Source organism: Patagioenas fasciata, chromosome 1 (assembly GCF_037038585.1).
Source record: "Patagioenas fasciata isolate bPatFas1 chromosome 1, bPatFas1.hap1, whole genome shotgun sequence".
NCBI classification, from domain to species: Eukaryota; Metazoa; Chordata; class Aves; order Columbiformes; family Columbidae; genus Patagioenas; species Patagioenas fasciata.
This window is the reverse complement of record NC_092520.1, coordinates 18,893,427-18,919,829: the sequence shown is the minus strand read 5'-3', so window position 1 is coordinate 18,919,829 and position 26,403 is coordinate 18,893,427. Positions and strand designations below refer to the sequence as shown.

Here is a 26,403-nt window from a genome sequence, read left to right as displayed (position 1 = left end):
TGCTTTAGTCTCTTTCAATTTTATGTTTCTAAAATAAAAATATCTTCTTCAATAACTTCAGAAAGTGGAATGCTTTTCCAGATAGTTTGTATCTAAACACAAAAATCTGGAAAACTATTTCCAGGCATAATTATGCAAATAGTGATATTTTTAGGACAATAAAGACTGAAAAGCTCATAAAAATGGAGATAATTTTGGCACTAGAATATCTATTATTATTAGGGATTTGTTTATTTTGCATTGCTTAAGCAATCTCCTTACCAAAGGCAAGCACTGCTACTAGAAGAACTCTTAAAAAACAGGTCACTTTTCAAAGACTTCTAATTATTTAAAGACCTTTAAAAGAATCGCTTTAATTTAGACATTAAAACCTGATCAATTTTACAGAGGCGGCAGTCCATCCAAATCTGAGCTAATCTAACGTGGCAATGCCATAGTCCAGCTTACCAACTCACAATGGCATCCTCCTGCCCACCATTCATTCTTTCCATTAACTGAGTATTACTGAGGTTCTCCTCAGTTAGACTGGGGAATAACTGTGTGAGGAAGCACATCTATTGTACATCATTACTAATTACAATAAAAACCTTTAATTCTCAGCTTCAAGGCTACCTCTTCTTATGCCTGAAGAGCACATTTTAATGTACAACGTTATACAAATACAGTCGGCATTTCAAAAATCTACGAACATGTACCTTACGTATTTACTTAGAGGAGCTCCTTCGCCTACCGTGGTATCGGGTGGTTCATGTAAGGTCATCAACAGTTCAACCACAATCTCTGGTAAGTTATTATGAGATAAATTGTCAATTTGCTAGAAGAAGAAAAATAGTTTAGCTAAAGTAATTTCACATTTCTTTTCCTTCTGAGAAAACTAATTTTTTTCTGTCTGGATTCACTATTTGTTCAATTATCTATGGCATAAAATTCATTCAGTAATTAAAACTGGTTAAGACTATCTATGGCAGTCACAGGTAAAACAATTTACTTTCCTACAGTATCTGGAAAAACCCTCAACTTTAATTTTCCTACCAGTTCTGAATACAGACTCTGCCTCTGGGGAGGATGGCTCCTCATAAAGCATTAACAAAATATTTTAAGAGGAAAACATGACTTAATTAAACAGATATATGGCAGGGAAACTCAGGGGTTTACAATGACTGGTAATTTTTTTAAATTACATTCTGAAAAAAGTAATATTTCAAGTCAACTGTCTGCCTTAAAGTTTCTATTGAATAGCTACTTGAAAACCTTGGGATAAAAATATGGCTAGTTCGGCTTTATTAAAATTATAACAATTTTGTATCTATAAACTTGAACTATTTCCATTTTTAGAGAAGCTTCTTTCAGGTCTTTTCAATACCATAGAACTCAACCTACACATTTAAAAGAAATACCTGTTTTCCTAAGCAGTTTTCATCCTTAAGCATGTCGTAGACTTTAGAAGCTGTATCCCTCTGCTCTGCTACTTCACTCTTTCCAAGGCTTTCACAGGCAAAATATGGGAGGATATACACAAGTATCCTTGGAAAACAGTCTGCTAGAACCTGCCTCCAGTCTTTTTCAATTTGGTCGGCAAGTGATTTTACATCTTCAAATTGACTTCTAATCACCAGGTGTGGAACCAAAACTTTGTAACAAGACCTAGAGGTAGTAGATATATTTGCAGAATGTCCTTGAATTGCATTTTTAAAAAAAATCTCAAGCATAATATAGCAAATATCTTTCCTCTACTGTATAAGCTTGTCATTATTGTTTAGCTACTGCTGTACAAATCTTACCAGCATAAATAAAATGCACAAAATACTTGGAATAAATTTTAAAAGCTCTCAATGTTATTTCACAACAAAATCCTGATGCACTTAGAAATCTGAAACCCTGTGTCGTAATTGTAAATAAATCTAAATAAACTGCTTTCATATAACAAACTTACCTATAGAATTCCTCAAGGCTAGTATAGTTCAGAAGAACGTAAGGAAAAGCAGACAGGCTATATCCGCTGTCATTTATTTTCAGCCACTCCATCACCAAATAGTCTAAATGTGATGTCATGAAGTCTTCTATGCTTTTATAGCCAAAAATGTCGGATATTTTTTTCAAAACCTGTGTATGAAGCAAGATTGCAGAAATAGCATGCAGAGTACATGATACTATGGCAAACTGACAGACCTACACCTCCATGTCCCACTCCTCAGCCTCTTAATGACACATACCATCTTCCAATACTTAGCATTTATTTTACATGTTTTCCACATGAGGAAACTCACTTTACTTCCACTGTGTACAAAGATTTTTTAAATGAGATGTGCAATCTTCAGTGTATGCTTTTATATAAGTAATATACTTTTATACTAATAACACACTTTAATATAAATAATATACTTGCATATAAATAATAAATGTATTTATATAAACAATAAATGTATACTTTTAATATTTTTTAATTTCAGATCTGTGCTTTTAATATACAAGATTTGCCATTAAAATTGCCTTTTATGATGCCATTATTTCTATGTAGATCATTAAATATAATTACACATTCAGGTATTTATGCCCCACATTAGTCACACTTTTATAAAATCTAATAACTTTCAAAACTGACAAAAGCATTTTGTCCTGCTCCAGTTTTAAACTAAACTTAATTCACAGCCTAAATATTAAATGGAATTTTATACTTGCCTTTTTCACAAGGTGAGGTTCTAATTCATTCTCTTTCACAGACTGGCACACAGCAAACAAAGCTTGCTTTTCACAGACCGGACTGCAGCACAGAATCATGGCTACAAGCATCAGCAAAACCGCTTTTCCATTACACTGTTTGTCCAAAAGATCTTCAGGACTTGCATCACCCCTGACCTTCAATAAGAAATAATGAAGAACATTTTGTATAAATAGCCTGTTAAAGCAATCTCCTAGTTAAGACATTATCATAAATTATTTAAAATTGAGGGCACTGACATAAATACTGTGGGAAATCTTGCTTCAGTTGCTTAACAATTACTTCCCCCAGCTGCCTGCTCCACTCCTCAACCAGAAGTTACTGCCCCCCACATGCCAGTAGCTCACACGCTCCACTACATGTTGAAATATCAGCAGTTTAAACAAAGGCAATGCACTTAACAGAAATGATGGAGGTACTGACAAGGCAAGTCTCTTTTTTGCTCTTCCCTGATGCATACAGGAAAGAACTGTCTTGTAATTCAAATGCAGTTGTTCCACTATTAAGGCACGCTGTTGACAAGTGGCGAATACTGGATAAAAGTTATTATACAAGAAACTCCAAGGGAAGGGCAGAAGCTAATAGACAACAGCAAGCGGAGGTGACAGAACAGCAAGAGAAAGCAACAGAAAAATGAGATGACAAAGAGCTGGAGCTGAAAGTACAGAGAGAGGAAATAAGATGACAGAGATAAGGCCTCTGCAGTGAGGCTACGACACAGTAGGCAAAGGGAGCAGAGAAAATGCAGCAGAAGTGACATGCAGATAGATGATAGCATCACAGAAAAAAATGGGAAATGTAGATGATGAAGATGACTTAGTATGGTAGTAAGGAGGGAGGAAAAGTGAAAGATACTAAAAGAAAAATGAATAAAGAAATTCCACAGTAATATAAAACATTGGAAGGAAAACTTTTTCTTCACTTGAAGTTTCTTCTGAACAGTTGAATTTGTAAAGCAAATTTTGGTTTTTTGAAAAGCACTGCTCTGATATGACTGGAAACATGATCTTACTGAATCTCACAGATCTGGTTTTACACTACGTAAACACATAATTTGAATTTACATTGCCTCTTATTCACTATTTATAGGTTGTCTGGATTACTGAGGCTCCATTTTTCTTTGATTCTTAAGTGTTACAGTACTGAAACCTGCAACAAGTAGTATGATACAGAAAACCAATCTGGAACATCCAGTGACAAGTTTTGCAAACTTCTCATGTGGGCGAAAAAGTTGCTGACTGGATATGTAAGCAATTTCCTGAACGTCACCTTGTTTCACCACCTTAGATTAACAGAAGTCCAGAAGAATTAATATTCTAGGAAAATTAAACCTCATCGTTTAAAAAAATCATCTTATTCATAAAATGAAATCTAGACAAAACTAATTACTAGATGTTGGTACCAGATTTCTCATTCCTTCCTGAACTCTGAGATACGCATTCTCAAAAGCCTTTTGCTGGAGCTTCAAGGGAAGGGGTTTTGACATTCCAGAAGAATCTCTCTGTTTCACATCTTGAAATAAACTTCAAAAGAAGAACAACAATTATTAGCATAACATTTAGTCTACAGAATTACTGCATATTGTGTGTATCAAATAAAAATATTCTGATTTTATGAATGTTATTATTTTCTTTTTAACTTTTTGTACAGCAGTCTTTCCCTCTTCTCCCTCAAACATTATCAACAACACTACAAATATCTGTTGGGGCAAAATGGTGGAGAATAGCCTGAAAACACACAAGAGTTTCCCAATCTTTGCCAGTGCCAGAAGCCAAACTTCAGTTGTCCACCATAATGGAACACTTCATGTCCTGAAGTTCTTTGGGAATGTAGTTATTGAGCAGATGTACATATAAAAAGAGTTTCTCAAATAATTTATTTTTTTAAGTAAAAGCCCAACCCACTCTTTGTAACAAAAACAGGAATATCACAGTGGATTGGAGCATATGTCACTCTAACCATTTCTGAGTGATTATTAGCAGATACTTCAGAAGGATCACCACGTTTGTTTTGTATGCATAATAATTCTTTGAATATAACATTTGACCACAGATGACCTAGATAGATCATGAGTTAGACGCGGCGATCATATTTAGTATCCTTTAATGATTTCCTCTTCCGTGAGTTTGTTGCTTTCTGAACCCCTGTAAACATCCAGACACTTTAAGGTAGTAGGATAACACTCAAGATAACTGAATGTTGTACAAAGAAGTAAACTGTATCTTCTTATAATTTTCAACCTGTTAGCTTCACTTAAAGTCCCCATGTCTTTAAACTGGAAAGGGCCATCGATCTTCACTTTGTTCCACTCCAGATTTTGCAGAGTTATGCTATACTGTCTGCAATTCAACTCCTTTTGTGCTGAAGGGTTCCATTTTATGCCATCAACAGCTCTGCATAAAGTGTTTCATACTTTCAAATGCCCCTCCTCTACTGTTATTCCAGGTCAATTAAACGCTTTCTGACGTGCAGAGAAAGAACTACATAGCTTATTCACAACACAAGATTATTTGAAAAGGTTTTCATGTTACATAATGTACCTCATCTATTTCTAATGGACAAACCAATATTTCCTATTCAAGTCTTGCATAAGAAATTTAGTGCAAAATTTCCTATCATATATAGCTTTATATGTATATAATGTTTATATCTCTGTATATTTATGTCTCTCACACCACAGAATACTTGAAATGTAGACAAAGTTTGAACACCTTAACCAAAGTAACTTGGTCGGCTTTTATATTCCATCCACATTAAAGACTCAGAAATACTGAAAAGAGCAGCTATACAGTAGCAGAAGTAACACCCAGTTAAATGAAATTAAGTGTTATTCTTATAAACAGAAAAAAGGTCTACAGTATCACCTGGTAATCGACTTTGCAGCAAGAATACGAACTTGATGGTGACTATCTGCGAGAAAATGTGGGAAAGCATCACTCACAGGCAGATCTTCATTTCCCACACTAAGCATCACCCACTTGCAGTGAGGATCAGCCTGAAGAAAAATTAATGTTGTTGTTTAAAATATACAGAAGAATATACACTGATGTATGCAAAAGATCTTCAGATACTGGTTTTAAGTACACCTTAGGTATATACATAACATGCTAATGAACATCGGAAAATCTGGGATTACCTCAAGCACGGCTTTCATGCAGTTTAAAAGGGCCACTCTCACTGATGCTGTGCATTTCCCTTCTTGAGCTAAATACCTAAAATAAGGAAGATCTGAATAAAGGAAAATGTTGCCAGCTATTTTGAGAAAAAGTCTAACAGGTTAGTTTCTGCTGCTCACACTTCATTATTTGTGCTCAACAGGCACGTTTGGGAGAATTTTAATTAGTAATCTCCAATTGTAAATTATATTCATTTTTGGTTGCTGAAGTTATCACTCGTTATAATTACTGATGCAATTCAGAGAACAATTATTACTACACAACAGTAGCATTTATTTTGCTAATATTATCTTAAGGATGACATAATTCTTTGCTACAAATATAACATGACACAGAAAATCTGGAAAGTTAAATGGTATCATAGGATACCAATGTCAAGACACACAACAGCACTACAGTCTTCACACTGATAGCAGAGTTAAAAATTTCATGCCGAACGGACTTCTGCATTAAATAGATAAACCTACCAAAAGGCTCTAACAACTGTCAAAAATTGTCCTTGGGCATCCCCTGTCTCTTCAGCATGTGCGTGGGACTGGGCCAACCCTGCTGCTACAGGGAGCAAATTACTTAGAATTACTTTACAAACTTCTTGATCTCGACGGTACAAAGAACACACATCTCTGTGAAAGAAAGAAAAAAATATCTTGAAACATGAAACAGCCCCCAAATCCTCTAGTTGTTGAATTAAAATAGCTATAATATATGCTGAATAGTTTCTATCTTACGAAAGAGGCCTAAGAAGCCTAAGAATTTCGTCTTCAGGCAAGATGTGTTCTTCACTAGGGAGCTCCTTCAAAAGGACCAAGTACTAGGGAATGAAAAAGAAAATAAAGGGAACCAAAATGGAAAAGAATACTTCAGAAAACATGTAGACAAAAAGAAAAAATATAAAACACTTTCAGTAACTCTTACATGAAATCACACAGCAAGGATATCTATTGTCAGCTCTTACATGTTGAACTCTGACCAACCTTTCATGCAAAGACTGTCACACAGAAACATGGCTCATTAAATTTTCAGTATTGGCAGCCAAAATTATTTATTTTGTAAATTAAACCACAGATCCTAATCTACTAGAGAGACCATTTCTAGCTATTTAACAAAAAAATGATAGAGGTAAGATGTTTATCCTCCTCAATTCTTTATTTTCTGGCTTACAAATTCTAAACTGCTCATTCATCAACCACCGCACATTTCAAAACACTAAAAGTAACCATTTTAATGTCTTGTCAGGGAACTGACAACAAGAGAAAGTCAAGAATATACAACTGACAAGAATTTACCAATTTAAAACCAGTACAAATACAGAGGTGGGTCTACTGTAAAAAAAGCTTGCACTCACCATGTGCAGATGCAAGGGCTTAGTAATATCAAAGATGCTGCGATCAGTAAGTGTCAACAGCTTCCTGCGTATATCAGAGGCTCGGAAGCTCACGGGCTGAATTTGGACTGTAGTTACACAAATACACAAGCACCTCAGAATTTCAAGGAGAAGTAAATCCTGCTTTGTCAACTGTTCTTCAGCTAATGGGCTCAAAGGACCTGAAAACAAGACTTTCATGTAAGATATGCTTCTTCAAGGACAATAAAAAAACAGGTAACGTTTCAGGTCTTTACAAAAATTATTTAAGTTCTCAGAACAGACAGAGCACTAGCAATCTTTAAGTTTATTTGTTACTGAGCAGTTCTGCATCAGTAACAGCTTCTTGAGTGTTTCCTACTTCTACAAAGACCTTCTCTAAAACAGAAGCTTTAAATTTTACGTGCCCATACATATGGCTGATTTCTCCATCAAGGTTAAAATGAACTCAGTGGAACCATCTGCAGCTGTGCTCTTTTGGGTTGTTAACTATAATTTAGGATACATGGATTCAAAGCTGAAATTGAAATAATGACAAAATCACTACTATGATAATATCCTCATTGAAACGTCAATTATAACCTAAGCAAAATAATTACAAATGCAATTTTCCTGTCACATTTAGAACTCTTCGTAACTTTCTGTAATCATAGACTTTATTTATTAGAATTATTTATCGGATGGTTGGAGAAGATTCTTCTAAGACACTTACTCAACACGATGGGGAAAACAGACCAGCTGCTCTTTGTAGAATTAACATAACACACTGATTTCCTTCTCATTCAATAAGAAACAGAAGACATAGTCTAGTCCTGATTAAAAGCTAAGATACACACTATTTTTATAAAGAATCTAAACCGAAAGAGCATATCAGCACTTGTAGCTCCTAACAGGAATAAACGGACAGATTCATGCTCCTGTCCCTCTGCAGGCCCAGAGATATAAGAAAGCTGACCTTGTCAAGAATTAGCGAAAAGGAAAAGGACAAAAGTTAAATAGGACTACTTTTAAGGTAATCAACCACGGTCTAATGACAGAGACAGAATTCCAACAGACACACTAGAAATTTCTACAGACACACTTTCTAGTTTCTTCTTTACCAAAATTTCTGCCTGATTTTGAACAAGTTAGCTAGCTTCTCTGCTTGCATTTTACTATTTATAAAATAAAAAATAAACTTCTCCTTTCCAAGTGAGCTAGAACACTTCATTAACATCTTTAAAACACTAATGAAGTACAAAAGAATTATTGTTTATAAAGTACCTGGTTCTACTGTTAACGAAGCAGCACAATTTTATATCTCACTCATCCAAGCAAAGAGCAATCTGTAAAAACAAGCTTTTGCAAACAGTGTTGAACACAGACAAGACTTACCTGTTACATTTTGCATCTCACTAGATTCATTTGTATCATTGATGTCAGTCACTGTATGATCATCAAACAGATCATCAGACATCTGGTTATCTACTTCCATTATACTCTCCTCAGGATCATTCCCCGTTAGATCCACTTCTCCCAGTTCACTTGGTTTACCAGTAAACACCATCTGACAAAACCACCACATTCTTTTAAAGTTGGCTTTTAAGGACATGAGAAACATCACAGGTATTAGACAAGGAAAGACACTGTAGCTTCCCAGTGAACTAGTGTGGATGAAGACAATAAGGGCTACACCGAACTGATTAATTTCATCCTTTGTGATAAACCTGTCTTCTATACACATGAATTGTCTGATTTGAACTATTCTCTTTAGGACACAAGCTTCCCAAGACAGATATTAGCCTCTGTGTTTTACATGGTGCCAAGGACATTGTCAGTATTTGAAACACAATTATCTCCACAAGGCTTGCAGACTTCTCACTATACTTCAGAACTACAAAGAAATGAAAGGAAGGCATATGACCTTTCTGAGGGCACAGTAACCACTACTTTCCCTACCAGATGACAAACTGACAGAAGGTAACACTCTCAGCTTCTCCTCACCTGAAAAAAACAAAGGATTTTGCCGACCTAGGCCTGACTACAGGACAATCTGCCAAGAAGAGAAGTTTTAGCAGCTGTGCTAAACAGTCATCTACATCTATTACTTTTCCCACTGAAAAAGGAGAGTAATTTACAGGTAGAAGATTTAAAAGCTATATAATAAACACCTTTAAAGTGCTTGAGGTCAGGTAAGTCCATCAAACTACAAAAAAAAAGAAGCTTTTAAAACTTTACAAGTGCACTATAGCTCAATACAATGTGTTATGGAAATTCTTGCTATGGCACAAAACCTGTGTATACTTTTACTCTAACACAGTATTAAAAATTTTCCAAAAATGACATGTTTTTTTCTTAATGTGGCCTGTTGACTTTGGTCAAGTGTTATCCATCTGCTCTCATTTTCCCCCTATGCCTGTGTCCAAATGCTAAACAGAAATGTTTCCAGTTAGGAATTCTCTATAAAACTCAATGTATTTTGAATTTTTTTTTTTTTTTTTTTTTATTATTGGTAAGAAGTACCTCATTTGGTTTGCCTCCAAATTATCATACTGTAAAAACAATCCTCTCATTGAAGAGCACTGCATTTAAAAACAGACAGAATGTACTTACCAGATTTTTGCAAATATCTACGAGATCATCCACAAATTTTGATGTCAACAAACGCAGGAATATATTAGACTGCATCTTATTAGCACTGTTCTGTAAGAAGGCAAGATAAACAGATAGGTTAATTATTTTTTTTCAGGTACTATATATACAACATTCAACTTCGTGATCTCTTTAATGAATAAAGAAATATAAATTTGTTTATAAACTTTACCTTGGTACAATTGCATAAACATTTTGTACAGTGAGTTATCAAAGTCCTTAATGAGTTGACCTGGGCATCTTCATTTAGCTTGTTTTTAGATTGAGAAATGCTTTCTCCAGCATAATGAAGGAGAGACTAAAAAAATACAATACAATTAAAATACCTCCATTAAATTCCTTTATACATTGGCACATACACAGCATACACACAAAGGGACATGATTCTCATTTATACTCATTCTGACATTCTTATTCATAAAGCCTTGATATTTATAACGTACATCAATGGCTTTGGACTTCTTTTTTTTTCTTTCATTTATGTTTCACTCATTCTGCTCCAGAAATGACAAAAAGATGGCCTAGACCTGCCTAAAACATTAGTATTTTCATCACAAAAGGAAAACACAGCACCTCTCCATAATGTTCTTTGTTTCCATATTTAAATAAGAAGCCACCTCAAATAGTAGCAGTGGTAATAACAATAGTAGCTGCCTTCATACTGGTTTAAATCATCAAATGACCTTAATAAATTCCTACATAAAAGACATATAAATGAAAGGACTTGTTATCCCCTAAGTAGCTGTTTGTCCACATGTCCATTATTATTTTATTTTGTAGAAGGGGTGACTCAGAAATGAATAAATATTTAGAACATTCTCCACTGCGAAGCATGCACTGATGTGCTGACAGAAATTCACAGTGACTCCTCTCTTCCAGCAGCAGCATTAACATACTTAAATCACTCTCAACTGTCTTTTTTTAAGCAGAATCCAATGGAAAATTCATGCATGGAAAATATATCAATATGAATGTATTTTCAAAAATTATTTTATATTTAATGGTTTATTTCATTTTTAACAGCTCCCAAACACATCGCTGCTTACCTTAGCTTTCTGGAACAACTCTGATTTACAGGCATCCTCTTCTTTAAATATGCCAGTGTAGCAATAGCAACCAAGAACACCAATCAAGAGACTGACACATCGGACAAGATGTTCTGCAGCAACAAGCTTAGACTAAATCAAACACACACTATAAATACCAGTGGTTTATCATTAAACTTTTCCACTAAAATACAGAATACAGAACAGAGTCTTTTAAAAACACTTTTATAGACAGATTTCACCAAAATTAGAAAATATTTGCATCCTAGTGTTTTGCATTGCACTTGCTTCACATGTCCTTTTTTGGCTTTCCGTGTTATAATACTCTCTGCATGTCCCACGGCCCTTATGCTTCCTTCCTTTACAATACTTCAAATTCTCCCTCACATTTAGATTCCACCACAGTAATAGTTCCAGCTCAAGTGCTCTGTTTTACCTATTTTATCTCATGCCAAGACAAGAGACAACATGAGCAGGTCAGAAACTACATCACATTCCTACTGCTGTCTCTTCTGATTTTAGTAGATTTGTAAGTTGCTTCTTAGTAGCAACTGTGTCAACAAACAAACAACACAGATGGTTGTTAATGTGTGCAAACTTAGTGCAGGAGCACTCTAGAGATCCCTTTTCATGTGTCTAAATTATCTGGATCAAAGGAGGCAAAAGAGCAGACAACTGTTTCTTTCTTTCTCAGAGACACCAAAAAGGATTGCTATCACATTCTTGAAAAGCAGTTGTCTATAAAAATGATGGGAAAACTTATGCATACGTGCCATTGTCACACAGGCTAAAAACAGGGCTAAGTTTCACAGCTCCCAGTCACCAGCACCTTGTTACTTTTGGCTCCCCAAATATTAAAGGACCTCAGCAGTGAACTGCAAGGAAGGCACACCACTACATTAACACCAAAGCTTGCCTCTCAAAGGAACTGGAAGTTTAAAAAGCCTGCTGCTTTTGTTTTCACAAACTTTTTACCATTATGTGGTGTCTCTTCCTCTACAAGTCAAGATTTCTCTCCAAAGGAGAGATGCTGTGGTGTTCCAACAAGTGGAAGATACAAATGGGATCACAGGATGATTCAGGCTGGAAGGGACCTCAGCAAGTCTCTGGTCCAACCTCCTGCTCACAGCGGGTCAGCTCTGAGGTCAGACCAGGTTAGTCAGGGCTTGAAAACCTCCAAGCGTGAAGACTGCACAACCTCTCAGGCAGGGCAACCTGTGCCGCTGCCTCACTGTCCCCACGGAGATGAAATTCTCCTTGGATCCAGTGTGAACTTCTCTTGACTCTGCCTCCTGTCTCTCATCTTCCTGCAATGCACTCCTGTGAAGAGCCTGGCTCTGTCTCGCAGGCAATCTCATAGGTACTGGCAGGCTCCCCAAATCCTGCCAGGGCCCCCAAAGCTACCTCTGCTCCAGGCTGAACAAGCCCCTGCCACCCCAGTGGCCTCCACCAGATGCACTGAACATCTGTCCCATACTGGCAGGCCCAGAACTGGATGCAGCATTTCAGGTATCTCTGAATAGAGGGGGATAATTGGTTCCCTTGAGCATGGGCTGTGCTCTTTTTAAATATAGTCTGTATTTGCAGCTTACTTTACCATTGCTCCTTTACACAGCTGTCTCTTTACAAAACCTAACAATTTGAGACTTCTATGCCTCAAGTTAACTTGGCTGAAAACTGGCAAGAGCTTTAGGCATTATAGGTCCACAGAAATTGAAACCAACATAACAAAAAGCAGCATAACAGGAATTTATGTGGCAACTTTGCACACACTTCCACTTCTATACAGCTTCTACATATTCCCACATAATTATGAAAACTGGATATTTTGCTAATGATGTAAATACAGACTTCACTATTTCATATTATTGGATATAGTTTTTCAACTGCTTGCAGTTCATTTTTATCAGCAAAAGGAATGAAATATATATTTTGCCTTGACAAGATATTGTTGGGAGCATAAATATAAGGATGTAACAGTAATTTACAACTTACCTTGGGAGCATAGCTGCTTAAAAGCTTTTCTGACATCGCTAAAAGACAGTGCTCCAAAGTTTCCCTAAGATTTTGGTTGATGGCAAATCTTGAACGAGTCACATTTTTATCTGGAACATTTACTGCAAATTTAGTGAAAATATCCATTTCATCAAACGTTGTCTGCAGATACAGCTCTTCAATATCAGAAAAATGGTTTTCTTCTTTCCCTTGCAAGTGTTGCACACTTAAAGAAGAGACATCGTTTTTACTTTAGCAGCCAGCATATGACTTACAAGTCTTTAAAACTATTATTTAAATGCAAGAAATAAACAAAAGCATAATAAACATTTTATCCTTTTGTGCTTCCAAACTCTGGTTGATCTTTAATTTCTAAGGTGAATTTCACTGTGGAATGCATACTCTTACTTTAGCTCTGAAGAAACTGCAAAGAAGAACGAAGCCTGCACACACTTAAAATCATAGAATCATTCAGTTGGAAGAGACCTTCAGGATCATCGAGTCCAACCATAACCTAACCTAACTCTAATGCTAGTCCATGTCCCTAAGAACCTCATCTAAACACCTTTTAGACACCTCCGGGGATGGTGACTCCACCACTTCCCTGGGCAGCCTGTTCCAATGCTTGACAACTTCATACATTCTACTGTAGCTCATATAGAAGCATCTGTTTTGTGTTAAGATGGCTGAGTTCAACTTACTTTACACAACTGGAGCAGAAATTCACAAAACCCTTGAAACTAGTACTTCTAACTTCTAAAGTCTTATCTTCCATGAGAACAAGTTATACATGTCTTAGTTTCATTAAGAGAAAAATGGATATAGTACAAGACCTTGAACATATGCATCAGTGAAAGAACGAACAGCATTCAGAGAGTGACTCCTACAGACTCAAGTAACATACGGCTGGGGTCACAAATGTAGGTGAAATGGCATGAGGACATGTGGACAGCAAGCATCTAGTCAACTTTCTATTTATTATCCGTCTTCAAGAAAACAAGATATATGCTTTCTTTAGAATGGAAGGTGATGTTAAAAGGGATGAATAAATATTTGTATAAAATTACAAATTATTTGAAAATGACTTAATAATATCTAATCTACTTATAGATAAAAAGCCAAATATTTAGCTGTTTTGCTGAAGTGAGATGATAGACATATGACTCATCAAGTAATTTGTTGAGTACCTGAAGCTTTAACTCCGTCAGCAAGACTATTTTAACATCCGCTTAAAGCATCTTAACAAATTGCAGAAGTGGTGTTACTTTATGGGGTCTGAAAGATGTTGCACAAGAGGATGTGAAAGAGCTTGAGGATTTATGCATTTCATTATCTCTGCTCGCTAAAATGACAAATACAAGAAGCTTAAGTATCTATAATGATTGATGTAAAAACATACCATTTAGCATCATTTTGGAAAAAAATCATGGCAGCTCTACAGTTCTTCATTGTAAGGCTCACAAGTATTTTTTGTAACATAAGATGAGGAAAATCACTGTAAAAAAAGAAAATTGTTTTGTATTTTCTTGCAATTCAACAAGCTCTTGGGATTCCTGAAGCATGCCCAAAAATTAACCAGATAACGGTTTACCTTCAAAGAAGCTTAAGTTTTCACTTTAGGTTTCTAACACATAGTTCATTTATCTGCTGTGCTATGGACAGATAACTAAATTACATCCCCACAATGACATTCTACAGTAAGCTTAAAAACTCTATAAACTCTACCAAAGCAGTAACATAATACAATTCCACAAATGCACTTTTCCCTGTGCAATTATTCTGTGTTATAGGGTGAGCTTACAAACAAAGTCATACCACAAAGACTTTACCTGCAGAGCACAGGAGGCAACTCTGCACATTCTTCCATTTCTTCCTCCAAATAGCAGGACAGTACCCATTTCATTATCGTCTCCTTTAACACAGAACCTAGATTTCTTTCACCATTATTCTGTTCCATCCCTACATCCAAATTTTCTGGCACCGAGTAGGTAGACATCACATATGACAAACAACATATAGCAGAACTGTAACAAAAATGGAACACAGGGCATTTCTGAGAAACAACGCGGTGTTTGTTGATCAGCACTCTAAAGCAAAGTCAGTATTTCTGTATGCTCAGGGAGCATCAAGTTCATAAGCAAGTTAATAAGTACACATACCGGAAAACTCATTTATTAGGATCTTTGCATTTTCAAAAGCTACACTTTGGCTATTACAGACATTTCCTGTCTGTTTTAAAGACTGTTTCAGAATACCTGTTCCAGAATCAAAATATATTTATAGAGAAAAACGTACTTTTTAACTTCACAAAATCAATGTCTCTTTCACACAGATCTTAAACTTTTAGCCCATTTTACATTTTTAGTCAATTTTAAATTTGACGATGCTTGCCTCTCCTCTTCTGTCTCTGCTTTCAGACTTATGTATGTGTTTATGCCCATTTCAAATGCTTAAAACGCACACGTAGGCCGTTCTTAATTAGAAACACAGCCACAACAACCATATTACTTTGAATAATACAGTGGTTTTGGTTGCACAGTTAAGATCAGTGTAAATCAGACACAAAGTATTCTTGCTTCCCATTTTACCTTGAAGGCTTGCATGCAGGTCCTGAGAATATCTTCCAGAGTTCTTTATCTGTCACAACAAGGTTTCCTTGAATCATAGCTTCAAGCAGCCCAAAGCTTTCCACTTCAATCTGCTGGAAACTTATGCTACGAATGGTAAGAGACCAAATCTTTGCCCAGGTTCTCTGGAGCTCCAATCTGTGGGAGCTTTTCAAACCATTTTTCTGGTTTTGACACAAAGCTATCTCTGTAAGACACTTCAGCACGTATGGGGTTCTTTCTCCTCGGCGCTGATGAGGCAGTAACTGGTGAAGTACACTGAGTAAGGGAGGTAGCTCACTGTTAGGAAGACTCATGGGATACTTTGATATTAATTGAGCTGTAATCTGTAACCTTGAAAACACAAAGTGAAGCAATTAATATCAAACATACATGAATCTGCATCTTCAAAAGAAAATGAACAAAGAATTCTCTGATTGTCATTTCACATTTATGCTTTCCACTATTGAGCTGATCTGCTTACTACCAAAGGTTAAAGATTCAGTATTTCTACTGTTTTTACTTGTAAGTTTGCTTGTCTAGCCTCACTGCTACTAATAATTCCTTGCAAGCTGACTTCACTGATCTCTAATTTCTTACAAGCTGACTTCACTGATTCCTGATCACAAGGGAACAAAATTTCATGCAAAAAAACAATTTTTGTCCTTCTTCTGGACTAGTCTGCTACACACTCTGACCCAGGGAGTGACCTCAAGGGTGAACTTACATAAACAGGAAACATTACAACAACATCTCTACAGATAAGAAAAATAAAATCTATCAAATGAACAAAATGTTAAGCTGGAGATGGTAAGTTGGAAGGGTTTTGCTCATAGCAATGGTCACAACTCTACTCTAATTAGTAAATCACAGTACTCGCAGGATTTCTTGGAGATTGCTATCTCCACACAGAATGGCAGGTTAACTTCTCAATTGGATCCTAAATAGCCACTTTGCCTCAATACCATGAGCAATAAACACAGATACACACAAACCTGCCGCCCCAGCTCAGGACCCAGTTTTCAAGTGGCTACACTGTTTTGGTGTCTTGTACAGCAGTTTCCAAGAAAAGGCCGAAAGAGAGGAAAAGTAACAATAGCCTGTGTAATTTATTTTAGCTAAAAAGTCAACATTCTTGGGCTTAGGACTACAGCTGGTAAGTTCTGAAAAAGTCTTCCTGTGGTCTTTCAACAACAACTTGACTCCCTGCTACTCAGTTCTTCTCTGGCAGTCATTGGAAGATGTGTAGCTACATCTCCAGTTCAGAAGTCCCTTACGTCAAACAAAATACCTCTCAATCAAGGTCCAGCCTAAGGTGCCAGGCCTTGCACTTGAACAGTTTTCAGGCTAGGTATTACAGCACTGTGTGAACTAGTCCAAAACGGCCAAACTGTTAATGGATGCTGTCCTGTGACCCAGCCAGTCCAAAAAAGCAGTAAATCTCACATTAATTTCCTAATACTCATAAGTTGGATCAGACTCACAATACTGACATAAAGACTGGTAATATCTAGCACAAAAGACAGGTAGAAAATTGGAGGCAGTAATATCTTACACATCACAACACAGTTTACCAGACCTTGTTATTTCTTCAGAAAACAAATATATAGTTTTTAAAGCAAGAGTGCCAAGAACACTACCCACTACTTTCCAAATGCTGTGAGAATCTAAGCTTAGTGCTTAGATAATATAATTACAGCTTGTGTAGACACCTAATTCCAAAGCACAACATATTCAGGAGAACATTTAAATGTAAAAATATGTCTGTAGTGATATTTGTTTCATGTAAAGATGTTATTACCAAGGTATGACATCAAAATCCTCCTGGGATCTTTGCAGGTTGCTTCGAATTACCTCCCAGCCCAGCTCAATCCTCCTGCGCTTGCTTGATGCCGTTTCACCACTGGACTCTCTTTGTGTAACTGCATACGACTGGCTGATTTCCAGAACTCTGGTATCCTCTGTAAAAACCTTTTATAAAGAGAAATTTAAAGTACACAAATAAAGTAGCAGTGTTTACAGGAAAACCGAAATGTCATACTAAACTGGTCTATTTTTTACTGTGTATAAAGCCCATCAAGAGGCAAGCAGAATTGTTATTTGTTATTCTTTAATATAACAGAACCTCCACTTATAATCTAATAGGTAACACTAGTGAAACCTAGTATTCGTTAGGAGTCTACACATTTCTAAACTGCAAAAAAAATGAGGTAAACACATCAGAACACAGACAAAAGGTACTAATAGTTCAGTAAATGATTTTGAGGAAAGGCTAAAGCCATATTACTTTAAAAAGCAAAACAAACAACACAGTAAATACATAGTCGACTTTATATTTAAATAAAAGAATTACCTGATGACAAATATCAGCCATTAACTCAATCAAATTTTCCTTTATAGCAATATTACGTGAGACTGAAGAATACTTTCCTCTACTACTGATGAGATTTATTTCATTCACGAGCAGATCATATAGGTTTTGTAAGATACTTTGCCATTTTGGTGAGTCATATACACCTGTACATGCAAAAACAATTAAAAGATAAGATGTACCACACACTTGATACAATATGTAAACATACCCAGACAACACAAAATAGAACCAAAATCAGAGCAAAGCATAGAGAGCTTAACAAATGCAGGTCTGCAAAACAAGTCTTGAAATGAAGAATGAATTAAGTATAAAAGTAAAAAAAGTTAAAAGAGAATTTAATCAGGATATATAAGTGATCAGGGTAGGAAAGAAACTTCTAATAAACAATTATTTATGTAATTGGAAAGACTACAATGAAATGCAGTGGATAAATTTGGACTAATTATAAACTCTCTGCCATTTGTTGACAAAGAGAAAAAAAAAAAAAGATGGTGTAACTGAAATAGGCCATGGCAGACAAATGCAACGAATGAGTGATGTTCTCTGACTGGTTTTATACAGTAAGTCAGACTTAGACCACAGCAGTAACTTCTGGGCTTAAATAAACCTGGTAAGATATGAATACATGTGGCAATCTAAACTATTATTTCCCTCCCTCAAAGACTTGTATTTTGATTTAGTAATTAAAAATCACCTTTTGATAAAAAGCAATCAACCTTTACAGGACTAAATACAATTAATATTCTCTTAGTGCATATTTCCACTTTCACTCAATACTAACCTGTATCATGAAACTACTGACAAGTAATCATCACTCCCATTAATTTTTCCAAGACTCAGTATCAAAATTCAGAAAGTTGGCACAGTAATTTGAAAAAACATATACTGTGACCAAAACAAAAAACAAAAAAACAACAGGGAGTTTTTTATTATACCTTTTCCCTGAGTTTTTGCACCCTTTGGATGATGAATATGAACTTGGAGACGAAATAACTCAATTATTGATTCCTTCAGGGAATCCTTTGGTCTATACTGAGTCCACATATAAAGCACTGCAGGCAAAATTTCTTCCCCTACTTTACAAATCCGTATGCGACAATCAACAGCAAACTTATTGAAGAAGATATTCATTGCTCCAACAATATGTTCCAGGCCAGCAGTATTCTTCTCCTTCCTGCAACATAAACCAAACAATCAAAATTCCAGAAGGAATAATCTTATTTCACATGAATTGTTTAAATGTAAATACTAGCAAGTAACTATATTCAGAATATTATTTGCCTAACAAATGCAGAAGTTATTAATACTTTAAATAATTTATTAAACTGGTGTTCAAAGACAGAACAAAATATGTCTACAGAAGCATTACCTGCTATTACTAAAGTCTAATCCAAAATAATTAAAATGAGTTATTCTCTAAAAATAGGTATTAGCATACAAAAGGAGCACTTGTAACATACCTCGCATACTGCATTGCTTTTGAAAAGAAGATGAACATATCAGAACTCAATCCATCAGTTTGGAAGCAGTACCCCCTCGTAAGTGTGTGAATTATCCTGGCCACCAAGACTCTATTAATCTTCCCAGAAGGTCTGAGGTATAATTGGCCATACAGTATCAGCAACTCTGCAAATGTATTGAAAAAAAAAAAAAAAGAAGTATATATGATATAGTGTGTGTATATATGTTGTAAATAAACAAATATATATATACACACATATATATAAACATACATAACACAGAGGATCACATAAAAATGCTTGAAGCAAAACATTGCATCAAATATACAGAAACCACCCTTCTTAATTCAGCTGCAAGTCATTATTCACAAAAGCTAAGCGGGGGGAAAAAAAAAAAGAAATAAAACAAGTGGTCTTGTCTACACTGGAAATAAAGTTACGTTCATTCTGAGCTGGTATACAATCTGCCTTGTGTTACACTGAGCAAAGTAACTACAGCCACACAATCAACTTTCACAACTACTTCCATACTCAATTTCTGCTCTACATTGACTGCTCAGCACAGTGGGCTCCATTTGTTGCAGAATACACAATAAAAGTACTCGGAAACAATTTACAGCCACACATGCATTAACAAAGAACTTGGTGCAGCAGGAACAAATAAAGAGATCAGAACAGTTGATACTGAGGCTCTCTACATTTCTACCACCTGCAGTTGAGTTAGTTCACTCCACCTCAGAGACCCAACACATTCACGCTTCACGCTCATTTACAAATATTCTGATGGAAAGGCCACTTCCTCAGATTTCTACTTTCTTATCTCATCACCCTGTCTCTTCATCAGCCTCATACAAATCACAGTCGCACAGGACTGATGCAGTCATCAACATCAGTTTAACATAACACAAACAGAAGCTTTGCTGATGTTTCATTTATGCCACCTAGGAGTGACATGATATCGTCCCTCAATTCCTCCAACGGACAACACCCACTGCAAAGAATGGCAGCGGGAAGAAATACTGATTCAGTCCTAAGACCTCAGAAGCTACTCTGGGACAACACTTTGAAGGAACGGACATCCACCCCTCAGGCCTCCTTTTTTCTAAGGGAAAATATAGGTAGAATGATCTTTGGGAATCCCAGCCACTGTGACTATTTTGTTCAGGCAACCAGCCATGAGCTCAGAGCAGCTCTATGATACAGTCTTCTGGATGCAGAATGATCAGTTGCTCTACTTCTGTTCTGTAGAGTGACTATGACCTAGAAGAGCCTGACAAGCCCCAGCTGTGCTGGTCAGTAGGTCCTCATCACTTTGAGGTAAGCTCTCCACAGACTGTTGGGATTAAGGTCTCCGAGGCACTCTCAGAGTCTTTTCCTTTGATACTCTGCATGAGTGACACCGATGGCATCACACAGGGCCTTGAGTTCTACACTCCTGCATTGTGGAAAAGTCAGGTTAGGACAACTATAAATAAATCAAGCAATCACAACGCTGCTGCTTCATTGCTGTGCAGGCCTTCACAGATTTATGGACATCCTGGACTCCAGCAGGACTCATAATGCCACCTTCACCGAGCCTTTCATAACTCTGGCCTCAGATTCTGGAGCATGAGGTAACACCTTGGGTAACACCCAAAAGTCACAATTTTTGGATCAGTCCGTCACCTCCTTCAGTACGCTGGAGCATTCCTGTTTCCCCTTATGAGTCCATTTATTCCAGGTCATGTTTGTCATGTGGAAAGTCAAAGGCATTTGTCTTTTCAGCAAACAGTGAAGCATCATGTGAGGAGCCACCAGCATTTCTGATTCCATTGCCACTACAGCTCCACAACTGCTGTTCTGCTCCAACCTGCAGGCTGACAGCCTTTGGTCTTCTACTGTCCTTCAGTGGCTCCTGGTCTCATGCAGCTTTCCCATAAAGTTCCAGCTTCACCTTCAATCTTCAACTTACAGTTCTACCTCAATGGCCAAATGGTACCAAGTTCTCTGACTTCTGAGATCTCATCCTCAGGCTCCCTAACGACCCAACCACATTTCCCATCCTGAATGGTTCAATTTTAGTCGCCCTACTTTGTCAGCCTTCAGTAGGTTTTTCTGCCTCCCCTTTCACTCCCAGTATCACCAGACACCTCTTCTGAGTCTTTGTAGGTTTATTTCCATTGTGTAGTTAAGCAACAATCTTCAGGCTACAGAGAAAGAGTATTTTCTCATAAAATGCTTCTCAGAAATGCAAGTTTTGACTTCAAAGCTCTACACCATGCTAATAAAGATAGTATTTCCACACTTTCTCCAGAATCCCATGTTCAGCAAACTAGACTGTAAAACTTCTATTATTTTTTCCAAATCACTCTCCTATTGCGTCAACAAATGAAAACAGATGAGTTGAGAGCTTAGTACATGTCAGATGATTCAAAACACATAAGCATTCTTCTCCATGCTAAGTAAGTTAACTGTCTTAGAGTCAAATCCAATCCTCTGAAAAGTGAAAAATTATGTTTGTATCTCCACTCAGTTCAGGTTGCATGCTGTATCACTACCCAATTTTTTAATCTGCTCTTCTCTATTTAAATCTTAAGCTTTCTAGTATTTTCTTTATGTGCAATATGAGAACATAACAATGACTCATGTTTTTAGGATCTTCGTAAGCCAATAAAATTCAGATAATAAAATTTAATAGTAATACATAAACTATAAAAAAATTATACCAGCCAATACCTAATAACTTGCCAACACCTGCACACCAACACCAGTTCTACTGAGGCTATTTCCAGCACTCACATTCCACAGATCTATTACACATGTTAAGCCCTGTGGAGACCTTGCATACATAACCTGATTGGATACAAGTACACATTTCAGCAAGCAACAGACAAACCATATGTAGAAAGAAAAAGCAACTCCTAATCTTTGCTGCTTTGTTTATTTCAACTGTAAGCCTTCAAGGCTGACACTATTTTATTCCACATTTTGCATAGTACCTCACACAAAAGGGCAACAAACAAATTAAAATGCACCTAAACATGCTTCTATAATAGGAAAATACATTTCTAAGTAGACTGAAAAATGTTACCTGACCACTGCTGCTGGGATATTTCACACCAATATTTCCTTACTGAGAGGATATCTTTTAGGAGCATATTACTACAGTCAGATCCATAAGCAGCACAACTTGTTGGATCTCTTATAATTTCCATGACATAAATCAGAAGTTCCTGACATTTCAGTCTGGGTCCTCCTACATGAAGAAACAACATGAGACTGCAATTAACCCAAAGTGTGACAAATAAATCTGGAATTATTGTTTGTAAAATGTTTACTTAAAAATATTTTTTAAAACTCACTAGAGTTCAGAAACAGTTCTGTTAGTAATTATCACCTTAACAAACTGCTTCTAAGAAAGAATTTACTTATGACAGAACACATCAGTTATATAAACATTGAGTAATTAGAAAAAGGCACTGTGAACATTAACAAGGTCAGAGAAGAAGCACAAAGGATTCACTCACATGAAGATATTTAAATTGTAAACACCTGGAAGCAAGCAAGATGAACTCTACTCTGCCAGCCTCAGAATAAAATATTCAAATTGAAAGTAAAGCAACAAAACAAAAAAGTAATTCTATATAAAGATATATTACTGACTTTTGTTAGCACATCTGATGAAATATTTGACCAAACTTCCAACTTCTTGCATCTTTTTTTGTCTGGTAGTTTGGGTTGAAGCAGATGCATTTGGCTTTGTCAGTAGCAGGTTTTTCATCTCTTTATGGAAATATTTCTGCAAGAGGCTTCAAAAATAAAAGAGATATTAATCAAGGATCTGCACATTTATGACTAAATGTTTTAGCTTAGAATGTCAGTGCTTGTTCTTTTTACAATTCTACTTATCAAAGACCAAAACCAACTGAAATATTTTACAGTCTAAGCATGACAAAAACAATCTATAAAACGAGCTGTATGTTTTAAAGATAATCCAGAAGTAACTTTAAGAGGAACCAAATTTTCCTTTAAACTTTGCATAACGCTACATACAAAATTTATAATCAGGAAAAAAAGCAATGCTAAGTCTTTTTCTTTCTTCTGCAACATTATACAACAAAATAAGTACTCTTCATTGTTTTTATTGGGGAAAACATCAAGTCCTATTTCTCAATCACTTAAAATTAACATATAGATCACATTTTATATCTAATAACAGATTAAACTTTTCACTGTCTTTGTCACTGGCAATTACTGCAGATTTTCTGTCCTACTATTTCTATTCAGCTTAATATCTCTATTTTTGTATTTCTCCTATGTATTTCTAATACGTTATTTACCATATTTTTGTATTCCTCTTACATATTTCTAATACATTATTGACCATCTCAAAAGCAACATGTAAAATTTATCGAGCTGACCACACACCAGCCTATGAAAACTAATTCTTCAGATGCCCTTTCAGCATGAATTTTAACACTGGCCTCAACTGCTCTGAGAACTTATCACAGTCCAATCTTGTAGGACACCCAAAGCATATTATATCAAATCATCATCTTCTTTAATTCACAAGTCACAGTCATTCTATTGTGTCTTGAGGAACTCAGTAACTCAAAAAATTCAAATGAGCTATCTATAATCTACATACAAAGGATACAGAAGATAATTTTCAATAAAGAAAATAACTATTATTTTCAGAAGGAAAAACAACCACCTAATTAATGATCAGCTTCCTAGCAGTTTTCTGTATGTGACACGTGTTGCATTTTTGCTATTCTAAATTTACTTCCTTTAGACACTAACATAAGTTATTTCTTGTTTACAAGCTCATGAGAAGTCTAAATGGATCTGCTGAAAGATAAGCATTAAAATAAGTCTGATAAACAAACAAATTATGTTCCATGTAAGAAAAATGCAACTATTCACAAATGAAAAAAAACAACAACAAACCCACCTAAATACAGCATCCCAGTTGAGCTGCTTTCCTTGTTTAGAATCCGAATTCCGGTCCAGCTGGAGAACTGTTTCAGAATCACGGAGGAGTCGCTTGAAATTGTCAATTTCCTTCTGAAAATGTATTTCAAGAAAAATAATTATCAATGATTCCCTTCATTGCTAACTGAGGCACACACACCAAAAGAAAACTTGTTACCCTTCGCTCCACAGCTTTCTCATTTTCAAGGCGACGACAACAAACAAGCAGCTCATTTAATGCAAGACTCATGGTTCAGTTTAACAAAAGAGTCATTCGTATCTACAAATAGAAGAAAAGAGTAAAACAGTAATTATTTTATTTAACATAGAACCAAGTCAATCAGTAAAAACACTGGGAATGCAGTATATTGAAAACCCAATATCAAACACAACCACAGCATTATTTCACTGAAAAGCTCATTTGTGTCTGGGTTAGTTTTTTTGGTCACAAAACTGAAGCGAAGTTTCACATCAAGAATACAATCGATTCCGACAGGCAAGTCATCAAGAATAACAGGAGAGACCCCCCCTTCACATGACTCTGACTTCTTCCCTTTTTGAGAGTCACAACACAGCAGAGTTGGTAGAGCAATATGAAACAAAATTATAATAAGATTAAAATGACACCAAGCTGAATACACTCAGGCAAACTGCACTACAGCATTTTCAGTAGCTGTCTGTTATCAGTAGCTAGCTGTTATCAGTAGCTGTCTTAACCTGATGCTGTCAGGTGAAGGTACCACTTTGAAAACTCTTTCTGTCTCACATCCTGCGTTTTCATAGGCATGCACTATCATATCAACAAATCCCTCTGGACTCAACATGTCAAAGGATGCTCACATATCAATCATAACCTTTTCTTTCTGTAGCCCCTTAAAATTATACCTCATCTCCTTCAAAAGAGGTTGGAATTAGCTAGATTTTGCATTTCTGATTTACATAAGGTTATGCTGATGCAGATCACAATGACACTGCATACAACTTCCATGATTCTCTTTTTACACATTCAAACCAGACCCAAGAGAAGCTCTGTCTGTAAGACACGGTGGAAGTAACTCCAAGCATCTGCCACTGAGACTGCAAATAAGCAACTGGGAACGGACGTTAATGATGGATAACACTGCATCTTGGGCACAAGCGAGGACATAAAAATATCCATTCAGACAAGTAAAGCTTTTAAATATCTACTGTCTTAGAGTATATTTATTTCCTTTGTCCTGAATCAAGATCATGCAGGGACTAAGTATGATCGGAGAGATGGTGACTGACAGGTGTGTATGAGAACGCTGTAAGCACAGAGGCTGGCTCTAGCGTACCACAAGGTGTTCCTTTAGTGATCTCCTGCTTTTGCTGGAACCGAAGAGAAAGCAAGGAGCAATTTTTGAAACACTAATGGCATGTAAAATACTGATGGGCTCAAAAACGGCTAATGGAGAACTGTGGCAACACGGGTTGTATACGGTAGGGACAGGGTATCCAGGGCGAAGTGTCAGTCCTGTCTGTGATTTAGGGCGTTTCGGCGGCCATAACTGTGAAAAACTCCTCAAACTGAATCGATCTACTGTTCTCCTTACTATTTACATAGTTCTCCAACTAGGATATTATGACCACGTTCATCCCCCATAAAAATTACATAGGGCAAGGAAGGAACACACAAAAAGCAGCCCGGGAGCGGTCAAGCCGCAGGGTGCTCGGGCACCGGTGTACCGGGCAATCCCAACTAACGGGTGCCATCCTAGACACGACGAGGTCCGGCGCTCCGACACCCCGAGGTCGCCCCCGCCCCACAGCCCGCCTGGAGCCCCCTCGGGGGCCGCTGCCCCCCGCCCGCCCCGCCGAGGCCGGGTCCCTCACCTCAGCCGCCCCGGCAAGGGACAGGAAGGGAAGGGCCACGGAGGCTCGGGCGGGGAATCGGGAGGGGCGGGCCGGAGCGGGCCGGAGCGGGCCCGGCCGGCAGCGGCGGCAGCAGCACCGGGACAGGGGCCGCGCGCCCGTCCCGCCTCCCTTCTCCCGGCGGAGCGGAGAGGCGCGCACGTGCGGCCGCGGGCAGTCCTGGAAGCGGATGCGCGGGCGCGGCGGG

The 26,403-nt window shown here is 37.0% G+C and overlaps 1 protein-coding gene across 2 annotated transcripts in view; it reads right to left on the bottom strand.

Annotated features, from left to right (window-relative positions):
• The window catches only part of ATM (ATM serine/threonine kinase), a 65,784-nt gene extending 39,413 nt beyond the window's left edge, over nt 1–26,371 (bottom strand). For both annotated transcript variants that reach the window (XR_011737350.1, XM_065831493.2), the window contains exons 1-27: nt 26,178–26,371; nt 24,502–24,603; nt 24,304–24,416; nt 23,013–23,158; nt 22,441–22,605; nt 19,371–19,536; nt 18,846–19,084; nt 17,890–18,053; nt 17,338–17,507; nt 15,519–15,890; nt 14,760–14,954; nt 14,330–14,425; nt 12,931–13,156; nt 10,936–11,067; nt 10,062–10,187; nt 9,851–9,940; nt 8,633–8,804; nt 7,241–7,440; nt 6,624–6,706; nt 6,363–6,518; nt 5,856–5,931; nt 5,584–5,714; nt 4,122–4,242; nt 2,680–2,856; nt 1,934–2,103; nt 1,398–1,644; nt 696–814 (exon numbers count right to left, since the gene is read on the bottom strand). Coding sequence is in view for 1 of the 2 variants with exons in the window: in XM_065831493.2 (XP_065687565.2) it covers nt 696–814; nt 1,398–1,644; nt 1,934–2,103; nt 2,680–2,856; nt 4,122–4,242; nt 5,584–5,714; nt 5,856–5,931; nt 6,363–6,518; nt 6,624–6,706; nt 7,241–7,440; nt 8,633–8,804; nt 9,851–9,940; nt 10,062–10,187; nt 10,936–11,067; nt 12,931–13,156; nt 14,330–14,425; nt 14,760–14,954; nt 15,519–15,890; nt 17,338–17,507; nt 17,890–18,053; nt 18,846–19,084; nt 19,371–19,536; nt 22,441–22,605; nt 23,013–23,158; nt 24,304–24,416; nt 24,502–24,573 (4,124 nt within the window). In the remaining variant the exon portion in view is untranslated. The remainder of the gene's footprint in view (nt 1–695; nt 815–1,397; nt 1,645–1,933; nt 2,104–2,679; nt 2,857–4,121; nt 4,243–5,583; nt 5,715–5,855; nt 5,932–6,362; nt 6,519–6,623; nt 6,707–7,240; nt 7,441–8,632; nt 8,805–9,850; nt 9,941–10,061; nt 10,188–10,935; nt 11,068–12,930; nt 13,157–14,329; nt 14,426–14,759; nt 14,955–15,518; nt 15,891–17,337; nt 17,508–17,889; nt 18,054–18,845; nt 19,085–19,370; nt 19,537–22,440; nt 22,606–23,012; nt 23,159–24,303; nt 24,417–24,501; nt 24,604–26,177) is intronic.
• Nucleotides 26,372–26,403: the final 32 nt, after the last annotated feature.